Here is an 11862-nt window from a genome sequence, read left to right on the forward strand (position 1 = left end):
ACAGTCTCTTTAGGGTATTTGGAAGCAATGTTGTTAAACCATTCGCAAATAAAAACTCAAATTTTGTGCTCTACCAGGTGTGAGAAAGCATCAAGCAATAAATCACGTTTTCCATGTAAATTATATTTTATCCAAAACATTTGTAACCCTGGACCACAAAACCAGTCTTAAATGTCGATTTTTCGAAATTGAGATTTATACATCACCTCAAAGCTGAATAAATGAGCTTTCCATTGATGTATGGTTTGTTAGGATAGGACAATATTTGGCTGAGATACAACTATTTGAAAATCTGGAATCTGAGGGTGCAAAAAAATCTAAATATTGAGAAAATCGCATTTAAAGTTGTCCAAATGAAGTTCTTAGCAATGCATATTACTAATCAAAAATTAAGTTTTGATATATTTACAGTAGGAAATTTAGAAAATATCTTCATGGAACATGATCTTTACTTAATAGCCTAATGATTTTTGGCATAAAAGAAAAATCGGTAATTTTGACCCATACAATGTTTTTTTGGCTATTGCTACAAATATACCCCAGCGACTTAAGACTGCTTTTGTGCTCCAGGGTCACATCTGTGACCTTCAAAGAAATAATTTTTCGACGTAACATTGTGAAAATATACGTGTAAATAGTAAATACTTTATTTATTTTTATAACCTAGTTATATTTGTGGCTATTACAATTTTGACTAATTAGTGCTTTCCATCAGGGGGTGAAAACCCACCTGCAGGCCTTCTTGTCTGTTGTAGAACTCGTTGTCCTCAGGCGATTTGATGAGGTAGCAGTGGTTACAGCATTTCTTCAACTCCATCATGACATTGAGGAAGCCTGACTTGCTTCCTTTAGTGCCTTTACTCAGGGCTTTATAGTTTCTCGTCAATATCCACCTAAACAAAAAAGAATGATTTATCTATGGCCATTTAATTGAAAGATTGGATATAAGTGGGAATTATATAGCCAAGGTGGATTTTCTTCAGGCACAACCATTTGTTAGGATACAGAGTGACAAGACCAATTACATGAATACAGTAAAATGGTGATTCCATGCCGCCTTGTAAAAGCTTGTGTTTGTGCAGTCTCTCTCTACCGTACTCAACACTTTACTCTAAATGCTGTCTTACTTGTAGTATTGTTTCTGAACAGCGCTCATCTCCACCCTGAGGATCTGCTCCACCTTGGCAGGCAGAGATTTCTCCACATCCTTCTTCACTCTGCGCAGCAGGAAGGGCTCCAGCTCCTTATGAAGGCTGGTATAGCCAGAGTCTCTGCCTTTGCCATGTTCCTCTTCAAACAGCTCCCACGAGTGAAATCTACCAACATGCCAGCTTATATCAGCCCTTCATTCAGTGACATCTGACTATTACATTGTATTACACCGATACAAGAATGTGGTTAACTCTTCTCTCTATGGTACTCAGCCTTGAGAGTTTGAAACAAACCAAAAAGCGTTACAAGAGCTACCAAAATACCACATGAAAAAAAGTTCACTTGCATATAGTAGCACTGCTACAATGAAGTCTGTGGCTACATACTGAACTGATATGACAAGAGCACACCTACTTTTCAGGCATGATAAAATGTAGTAGAGACCAGAGCTCTTTGAGTGAGTTCTGGAGGGGTGTGCCTGTGATCAGGAGCCTGTGGTTGGACTTGAACTCAATCATAGTCTTGTAGAGGAGCGAGTCATCGTTCTTCAGCCGATGGGCCTCGTCTACACCAATGAACGCCCAGCTCACGTTTCCTAAAAAGGACTGCAAGAGAAAATATATCAATTCCTCTCTTTTACATAGATATTAATATATCATATGCATTAAAGGGCACATGTTGTTTGTATATAAATGTGTGTTGGCAGGGTGTGCACACAACCACCCTATGATGATAAAAATCCACCCGCTCTTTTTTTAATCACCATAAATCATAAGCAGTGTCTCAGAACAAGCCGTTCGCAGAATCTGTAAAATGTGACATCACGTTTTACAAGCCCCGCCCACGACTGTTCAAGGACACTGCTGTATTAGCAGACCCTGAGTGAACCGCACACAATCCGCTTGTGTTTATCTGCACGCTAGAGCATTTAAAAGCAGCATTTAAGACAGACATGTCTTCTTATTACAGCTATAGATGTTATTCAGTCCAGAGCAGTGAGTGATTTTCTGCTTTTATTTTATTGTTTTGGTTTTATTAACAGCGTAGACAGCAGTATAGGTACTGTATATTACGCTGCTGTCGCTTAATACACACATCAGATATAAACATGCGATTTCATTCCAGCTGTTTACCTTCACACACATAACAGACCGTTTATGCAAATTATGTTTTTAACAAACTTGTGTATTTGACAGTTTAAGCGCAATAAGACATGAAAGAGAACTTAGTTTAGTACTCACATGCCGTGTGACAGCTGCTTTCTGTGCGCTCAGAAAACCGCATATCAAAAGTTTAAACTAATATGGCTTTAAATGCATGATTTCAGCACGACAATCAAAACCAAACAGATGTTTTTTTAGCAGTTTCTGAGGTAGGAGCTCTAAAGGCACAGTCCTAATCTGGAAAAGGGGGCGGGGAGCAGCAGCTCATTTGCATTTAAAGAGACACACACGAAAACAGCCTGTTTCTGCTTCCACTGAGAATAGACATTTTCAAAATGATACAATACAATCTGTGGGGTATTTTGAGCTGAAACTTCACAGACACATTCTGGGGACACCTGAGACTTATATTACATATTGTAAAAAGGGGCATAATAGGTGCCCTTTAAATTGGGCTTTCGGCTCAAGCTGTACCTTATCCTTCAGCAGAATTTCATATGTAGTAAGCAGAATGTTGAACTTCAGTCGTTTGGTCTGCGGATGCATCCATTCATGTGTCCGGATCTGACAACAAACACATTGGCGTTACACTTCACGTTAACCCTAGGACCTGCTCATTCAACCATTTTTTTTGTTTTTAATCATACCATGTTTCTGCTGCTGATGTCTCCCAGGTACACCACAACATTTATCTGAGGAGCCCAGAGCTGGATCTCCCTCTGCCAGGATGTGAGGGTAGACAGAGGCACCACCAGAAGGAACGGCCCGTAAAGCTGGTGCTCATGGAACAAGTAATTGAGGAAGCTGATAGTCTGGATGGTTTTGCCCAGACCCATCTCATCTGCCAGAATGCAACTGTTTCCTCTGGGAAAGCAGAAGAGTATGAGTGATGAAGAAACTCATGAAATCATTCACAACTGTGGCAATCTATCCATCAATGAAACCAGGGTGATGTCTATTAGGAAGAAACCAAACGGACATACTTGCACCAAGAATGGGCCATCCAGTTCAGACCCTCCAACTGATAGTCCCGCAGCTCCAAACCATCTGCGCCAATGTAGAGAGGCTGCTTCTTCATGGGTACAAACCGTGGCCTCTGTTTTAAAACCTAAAGGAAATTCAACATTTAACTGGTTGGACAGCAGCCGGTTTCATTTACTTGCTCAGATGACCGGCGTTGAGTGCCGTTACCTTGCACTCTCTGGAGGGAATGGTTCTGCACTGATTCCGACTCATGTATTCATCAATGCACTTTTGAAACTTTCTGGCAATGAGAGCACCGTCTTCCCAACTGCACTCAAAGTATGACAGCCCCTGCCATTTACAAAGGTAATCTGGATAACCTGCGGCAGACTTCTGATTTGAATGTCCTGCAAGATTAAGACAACAGTAAAGGTAAATAAACACTAAATAAACAACAATGTATTGAAATAAAGACAATGGGAGGCAGCATCCTCTTACCGATGATTCTCTCCACAAGCTGATATTGTGAATGCAAGTCATCCATGAGCTCCTGCTGACAGTTGAAGTACTCCACATCCTCAGGCGAGGCAGCTTTGAGCCTACGGGCGACAGCGTGAGAACAAATTAGCATCGGAAGCCACGTCACCTAAAGGAAATTAAGTATCTTTAAAGGAATCATACCATTTTTTTTTCTCCTGATCTTTTTTCTTGAAGTTGTCCAGTTTCTTCATGCCCTTCACGTTCTGTTGTTTGAGCGTCTCCTCTGTCTCCCAGGTGTTGTGAATGTGGGACCAGTTCTTCCACTTCATCAAGTATTGCACCTCTCCTGGCTGTCTGCTGGGGTCAAAGTTGGCGTTGGGGTCTCCATCTGCTTCTACTGCATACACCGTGGTTACGGCCCCAGTTGCTGTTAAAGAACAAGACAACACTTTAACATACATCTCTAAACGTTTCTCCCAAGCTGAATGTGTTTTCACAATTCGCTCTGACTCAAGAGAAACAGACTGAACCTGCAGTCCTGCCCATTGAAAGCTGTGTGGATTTATTCAATTCACACAGACTGAACAGTTATCAAATACAAAACATACTTAATTTCTTGTGCTCACCTCCTTTCCGGCCTATCCTCACTTCCATAACTCTCTCCAGTGTCTCAAACTCGTCCTCCTCTGGCGGTGGGACGTCCTCTCCACACACCTCCACCAGGTCATCTGAATCAGTCTTCAGTTCCTCATCTTCTTTGTAGCTCACATTGACTGTGGCCTGCCGCCGAGGTCCCGCTAGAGCTTTTTTATAATCGTCCTCTTCATCTGAGGAGGAGCGGGAGGGCTTCTTCTTGGGAGCTTTGCTATTTTTCCCATTCCTGGCATTGGCCCTGAGATGAGATGAGCAAAGATTCATTCAGCAACAGAAAACAAAATAAAGTGGCACCACGGGGTTTCTACAGATATGAACAAGTTAAATTTAAGACCTTTTTAATACCACCTTGTATGAAATTTAAGACCTAAACCTGTAATAGAAATACACATTATATTACATACATATGTAATATTGAATGTGTTTGATGTAAAAAGAAAACGAAATATGCTATTTATTATTACGAGATACATATGAAGTTTTCATATCAGCAGACAATATTCCATACAAAATATCCCCACAAAAGCACCGCACCAGCAAGATTTTTGGTGGTGTAAATTTATTCTTAAGCAATATTTTCATCATCTTTTAAATATTTAATCCTGCATATTTTTATTTACCTTTACAAAGGCTTATTGTTAACCTTTTTAAATGTATGTATCATCTTTCATGTCAAATTATTACAATTTATCAATAAATTCAATATACACTATAGGGCTGTTACCAGCCAGATTAAATAATTTACACTGCAAAATTACAACGGCAATAAATAATGTTATGAGATTAATGTTTTAAAAACATTTATGAATATACACAAAGAAATGTTGGGGCGGGGGTGCATACTTTTCAACATACTCAACCACCAGTAAGCAGGGATGGGCAGTATTTCAAATACATTTATTTGAAATACAAAATACTATTTTGTATTTAAATACCTTTGGAAAAAAATCAAATGTATTTTGCATTTAAATACATTTAATCTTAGTATTTTTGTATACTTGATACAAATACAGGAAATCAGCAGTCTAATAAAGAGGTTGATTGGCAAAAAGTATTTTATGTATTTTGAAAATACAAAAATACTAATATTAAATGTATTTAAATTAGTGCTGGGCAACGATTAATCATGATTAATCGCATCCAAAATAAAAGTTTTTGTGTACATAATATGTGTGTGTGAACTGTGTGATATTATATATAAATATATTTAATATATAAACATAACATTTTTCTTAAATATATACATGCATGTGTGTGTCTTTATATATACTTAATAAATATACACAGCACACACACATATATTATGTACACAAAAACTTTTATTTTGGATGCGATTAATTGCGATTAATCGTTGCCCGCATACGATATTTTGTAATTTAAATACAAAATACAAAATAGTATTTTGTATTTCAAATACATGTATTTGAAATACTGCCCATCCCTGCCTGTAGGTGACCATAAATCACTTAATAAGGGAGTCATTCAACCGATTAGTTCAAAATGCTGAATCATTCAGTAACAACAACGTGGAGTGTTGCTTCGAGATTGTGCAATACTTCTGCTGTGATCTTTGTTTGCAACTATTTTCGTTGGTGAAATAGGACAAAACAGTAAATACTGTGTCTAAAAAGTAAGTAACTTAGTAACTATTTGACTAGCCTACTTAACTAGCCCACTCGTTTATTGAACTAAAATCATTTGCAATCAAAAGAATATTCAGCAAAATAGCTCCCTTGTCATGGTATGTTACTTAACTATATCATGTTATGAATAAACTAAGCATTTTGAATTTTTACCTCAGTGTGTTTCTTCTGAGTGCAGTTATGCTCATTTGTTTTTAAGTCTCGCAAAGAGACAAACAGAGTGTGCCTCAACAGCGCGACCTTGATACCACAAATACACTATCCATTTTCAATTGCGGCTTACACTGAATGCAATAAAATCAGAAGAATCATTCCCGCGTTTCGACGCTTCACTGGGTATTTTTTTGTCACTTAGGCTAAGTTTTAAAAAACATTTAAAACTAGCTAGAAGGCTGGTGAGCTTGCTGTAGCTCAACCTTTATTATTATTATTGAAAATATTTTATAAACAAAGAAGGTAGTTCGGCCTGTATTCTGCAGTAACTACAGCGGGGGAAGAAAAAAAACAGGTCTGTTGTCAGACTGAAAATATTTTATCGGTAATGTGACCAAAAGTTTAAGACCCATCGAATCTGAATTTAAGACATTTTAAGACTTTTTAAGGCCTTTTATTAGGAAAACATAATTTAAGACATTTTAAGGACCCGCCGACACCCTGCACCATCTTTAGGGTGCAGGCACATGTGGAAAAAAACCATGACCAAAACAAGCAAATTTGGAGGCATAGATCCAGTGGACACTGTGGATACATTTGTTTTGGTTGCAGTGGCACAGCTTTGAGGATTTTCTTCTGGTAAAATGTCCTCTTGCATTGACAAAAATTTGGTATGTGCCCACTGCCCAAGTGTACTATGCTTTGTCAAAATGTGTGCAGAAAATACGCAGGTAAAAAAAAAAAGTCCCTCAAGGATACAAAATGGTTAAGTATAGTTTTAAGCTTAACAAAAGTAGGTATTAAAATCAATTACTCATCATAAGCCACAACCAAAGCTTAATTGACTTTGGAAAAAATGTGACAAATCAAAGTCCTTTGGAAAAAGTAGAAGGAATAAGTATTTTTCAGATATTTCAAAATGCAACTGCATAATGGGTATTTTCTTATGCTAAATAAAACTAAAATCCATTATGACTATGTAAAAATATAACAACTGGTTTGAGACTAACCAATTCCACTATATTTACTATATTTCTAAAAAAGCCACCAGCAGGCAGCCAATCAAAATTCAGCAGCAGTATTAAAAATTTGAATGGCCAGTCGCTATGAATTTTATTCTACATGTGCAGGGTGTTTAAATGAGGCTGTGCGCTAATTTGAGAAAATCAGCAAAAATGCATCTTTTTTTTCATTAAAAAAGTATTAACAGAAAAGGTGAATTTTGATTTGTTTACTTTATATATAAAAAAAAATAAAAAAAATTTAAACTAAACAATTGAGGACTTTTGTGAAAAATATCCTGCATAAAATGGCATAGGTAAATCAAGATTAATGTGAAAACCGTACTTGTTTGAAGGTTTTCTGCTCTTGACTTTGTGACTGGGCTCATAGTCTGACACGGACTCGTCACTGATCCCTTGCTCCTCTGCTGAAGAGTCAGACGAGCCACTTCCTGAACCAGAGCCCGAGCCCGAGTCTGAACCAGACCTACACACAGAGCACCAGGGTCAATGTGAACCAGATGCAGAGCGAAAGTGTAATCTCATGTGACGCACCAATGCAGACGGTTTCCACACCAAACAGACAGTCACTCACCCTTTACTCCTGCTCTTTGAGTCATCATCCAACTCATCACTACTGGAAGAGTCCTGCAGGTAAGAGCACAACAAACACTTAAAAACAGAGGGATTTGGACAATCTTGCAAATCTGTGATCATTTTTATGGAGTTTTTTTTCACAGTGCTGCAGTATGAGCATGCAGTACCTCGTCTGAGCCAGTGTTTGAGGAGCTCTGCTGCTGCTGTTGAAGCTGTTGTTTCCTGAGCATGGCTGACCTTTGCACTGTCAGGATACTGGGATTGGACTTCCAAAACTACAACAAGGAGTTACAACAACAGGGACATTTTCAAACACTTACAAACAAAGGTTCTGTTCCAAAACCCTGTGAAGTGCCTACTCAGTGTTTCCCATTAATTAGCTAGAATCTGGCACCCGCCACGGTTTCATAAAGCAAACATCTTCAAACAAACTAAAATCGAAAGCACGATATGGTTTAGTGCCCTTATCAAACCGCAAAAGGTGGTTATTTATTTAAACGGATACAAAAAGCAAAGTGCACAATATTTGCCTGCAAGGTAACTGCGACTTATGTATTATGTAAATGAAATGTTTAATTTAATGCAAGTTGCCATATCAGGTGCTTTGACAGAAATGTAGCCATAACTTATCTAAAAATGACTATTTCCATTGTGCATGAAGGCTCATCTAACAGCAAGTGAACTTCCGTTAAACTTTACTGAATGAGTGCCAGTATGAGCAGTGACAGTAATATGCTCAAATTTGTTACTGAAATTGCTTTACATTTCTACATGTAACAAGTTAACAGGATAACATTTAATTGTGTATAAACAACCTTATTTTAAAAAGGCAACAAAATGTCATTAAAATACCTCTTACCAGTTAACATTTGGTTTGTGCCTTTGATTTCCCTTATCCTCATCTATAATTTTAATCTTTCACTTTCTTTAAACTTTCACTGTTTTATATGTGAAATAATGAGGTCACTTTTGATTTCATGTGGACTTTATAAGCATAAAAGTAGCATTACCCCCCTTGCATCTGACAACTTTACACAAAAGCTTTATGAAGCTTACCGCTGCTCCATCGATTTTGTTGTCTTGATCATTCTTTTCCTTGGATTTCTCCGAGTCCGAGTGGCTTCCAGAATCCGAGCCGCTTCCTGAGTCACTGCTCCCTGATTGGCTACTGCTAGAACTGCTGCTGCTTGAACTCGAGCCGGAGCCAGAACCCGATCCTGACCCAGACTCATCATCTGAATTACTGAGACACAAAAACACGCACGACGAGTCAATTCCTCATCATTTGCACATTTAAATGCTGATCATTTTGAGCAGGATACTACTTGATAGCATTTTGTGTGATTAGAAATTACAATGATCAAAAAAAGTGAATGTGCTATTTTTGATGGCAATGCATGCTTATCCAGCAAAATAACGCAGGTTAGGCTCTATTGTAGATTACTGATGAATGAGGACTAGGGATTTGTGAGACTAGTCAACTAAACAGTACTACTGCTAGCTAGCATGCATTAGAAAAACTAATCGGTTAAATATTGTTTTCCATGACACTTTTCAACTTTTAACATTTACATTTTGCAAAGACTACGCTCAATTACTATCATGTTAATGTCACTTTAAAATAATTAAATATTAATAAACGCAATAAAAAAAGCAGTTATCTAAATCATTTCACAGGTCTTGCATGTTTCTTCCTACTTTCACACACTGTGCATGTAAGACGACGAGCAAAGTATGATCTTATTATTCATGCTTCATTATTCACTGATAATTTTAAGTCTATAGCACTTTCCAGTCGTACCACATGTTTAGCACTACAATGACCTGGATTAGGCAAAACATCGACTGCAGAATGAAAAAAAAAACTGAAATCATGGATGACTGACAAACAAGTCTGGAGAAACAGACTCAGAAAAAATGGAGGAATGTGTAAGTTACAAGGTGTTGCTGACAACTAAACTGACCATTAGTCTGGCATACAAATCAACTCCTCTCATCCCAAAAAGCACATGTAAAGGTTTATTCTGATAGCATGTGTGAACAAACAGCTTGAGCTTAGGTTAGAATTCAATGCTCTGATGTAAAAAGCCTGCTGTCAAACACCAGATGCTGGCGGTACGTCAAAAGTAAATGGAATCTGATTATAATCTATGCAATTGTCTCAACTGCCACAATTTTCATTTTCAGACAAATTATTACTTTACAATTAGTTAACATCAAAACCAATGTATTATGATTACCTGGACTCTCCGCTGCTGTTGCTGACACTTTCATCCTCACTGCGTCCATCCATCGCAATCAAATATTAGATTAGTCCCTGATGAGATCCTTGCAGTCTGTGCGCGCCACTTCAGAGCAGCTCACCTAAAAAAAAAAGTTAAGTTGTGATTAGAACAAAAACTCAAGATAAGTCACCTTGATAAAAACATTCCTTATGTCTGTTTGCCAGTAAACATCACTGATTTCTTTCTAAGAGACTACAGCATAAAGAAGTCTGAGGAACTGAAATGAACACGAAACATTGGTGCTGAAACAAGTTACCAGCTGGTTTTCAGAAATGTCACACTAAAAGTATTTATATAGGAAGGTCTGCATTTTGTTTGCTATTGTAAACACAGTAGCAGGAATGCATCGCACATGTGTTCAGTGTAGAAATTTGTAACTTGGTAACATATCATTTGTTTACGCACATACTGTATATTATTAGTTTATTCTTTAATATTGTGGTCTTAATGTTGCTGGAGTACACTATATCAGCAAATGCTTCTTAGAGAGGATTACTTCTCTACTTCCCCTCTTCAAAACACTACACCAATAACAGAAAAAGGCTAAATTTACTTCAGCGGCAAACCACATGTTTTGTCTCCACGTAAAATCTACAGATGAATCGTACAGAACTCTTATGTAAAGCAAAATATTTAGCACCGACTAATGAATGAAAGCGATCAGTGTGATGTTGACCGCAGAGGCCTCTAGGGTCCAGGCCTAAAAAGCCGCGGACTCTCCTAGACTGTGCGGCGCCCTGAAGCAGCGCTACGCTCGGGCACAGGCGCGGAATACCGTCGGGGTGTTTACAAATACCCGTTGTCATGAAGTTTATCCGGACTAAAAATTACGTTTCACATCATAAAACCACAGTTTGAGACTATGTTTTGATCATTCGCCCCACTAGCAGTGCTGGATTGGCGCTACATTTCAAATCTTTCATCAGCCTCTTTCTGTTGTAGCAGGACAGGCTAACTTAGCTTAGCATGCTACCGCTAATAGAGAAGCGTGTGTTAGCTGTTTGGCTACCGGTCGCTAACACGGTCACACTACTGGAGTACACCAAGACATAATCTAGATTAGATTAATACTACAGTAACATCTAAACCATATTTCGAGAGAATCTCCCCAAATTAATTTATTTATTTACCCAGTTATCTCGCATGCTAAGCTAAATGAGCATCCTCACTCAATTCGAGTTTGATTTTTATGGGACATTCTGCTTTGCATTTAGCTGGCTCGTCTTAAGCACCTAAAACAAACAGTTGTACCAATGAACTTGTGGGTTTTGTCTTATTATCGGAGGTTTCGGCTGTTTTCAGTGTAATGCTGTCTGATCTTGTCGCTGTTGTCGGCTCCCGCACTGCGCTTCTGTAGATCCGCCGCTCGGTTTGTTTTCATTAGCCCTTAACACTGGCACACACAGACAGCAGACATCTACCGGTGAATACCCAGCCAGGGTCGGTTTCTCAGCCAGGTCCATCTCGTCGCACACACTCGTTGGTCATACTGAAGGTGTTTTCTCTGTTATTACCTGTCTGCCCTGCGCTGCTTTGGGCTCTTTCTGCCGCTGTCGCTCGGGGACTCCACACAAACACTCTTTAGACTTTATTCTGAAGAGATGGGTTTCTGAGTTTTCCCCTCCACGGTCAGGAGTGCCTTGGGTTTAGACGCTAGGCAGTGTTTTGTATTCCGTGTGCCGGGAAACAGATGGGATAGCAGGCATATTTCAGCTGTGAATGCTACAGCAGCCGGTCTCCGCCATGACGCGCTCGCGCACTCAGAGCGAGC

At 38.7% G+C, this 11862-nt stretch overlaps 1 protein-coding gene across 1 annotated transcript in view; it reads right to left on the reverse strand.

Moving 5' to 3' along the window:
• The window catches only part of LOC107665465 (chromodomain-helicase-DNA-binding protein 1-like), a 30455-nt gene extending 18593 nt beyond the window's left edge, over window positions 1–11862 (reverse strand). The window contains exons 1-16 of the mRNA XM_016456349.1: window positions 11606–11862; window positions 10047–10170; window positions 8863–9049; window positions 7974–8081; window positions 7805–7857; window positions 7556–7696; window positions 4385–4650; window positions 3960–4185; window positions 3777–3877; window positions 3507–3685; window positions 3299–3423; window positions 2963–3179; window positions 2790–2879; window positions 1567–1757; window positions 1128–1316; window positions 731–893 (exon numbers count right to left, since the gene is read on the reverse strand). Coding sequence (XP_016311835.1) covers window positions 731–893; window positions 1128–1316; window positions 1567–1757; window positions 2790–2879; window positions 2963–3179; window positions 3299–3423; window positions 3507–3685; window positions 3777–3877; window positions 3960–4185; window positions 4385–4650; window positions 7556–7696; window positions 7805–7857; window positions 7974–8081; window positions 8863–9049; window positions 10047–10099 — 2289 coding nt within the window. The 5' untranslated portion in view covers window positions 10100–10170; window positions 11606–11862. The remainder of the gene's footprint in view (window positions 1–730; window positions 894–1127; window positions 1317–1566; window positions 1758–2789; window positions 2880–2962; window positions 3180–3298; window positions 3424–3506; window positions 3686–3776; window positions 3878–3959; window positions 4186–4384; window positions 4651–7555; window positions 7697–7804; window positions 7858–7973; window positions 8082–8862; window positions 9050–10046; window positions 10171–11605) is intronic.

The sequence above is a fragment of the Sinocyclocheilus anshuiensis genome, unplaced genomic scaffold (genome assembly GCF_001515605.1).
Source record: "Sinocyclocheilus anshuiensis isolate Anshui unplaced genomic scaffold, SAMN03320099.WGS_v1.1 scaffold755, whole genome shotgun sequence".
Taxonomy (NCBI): domain Eukaryota; kingdom Metazoa; phylum Chordata; class Actinopteri; order Cypriniformes; family Cyprinidae; genus Sinocyclocheilus; species Sinocyclocheilus anshuiensis.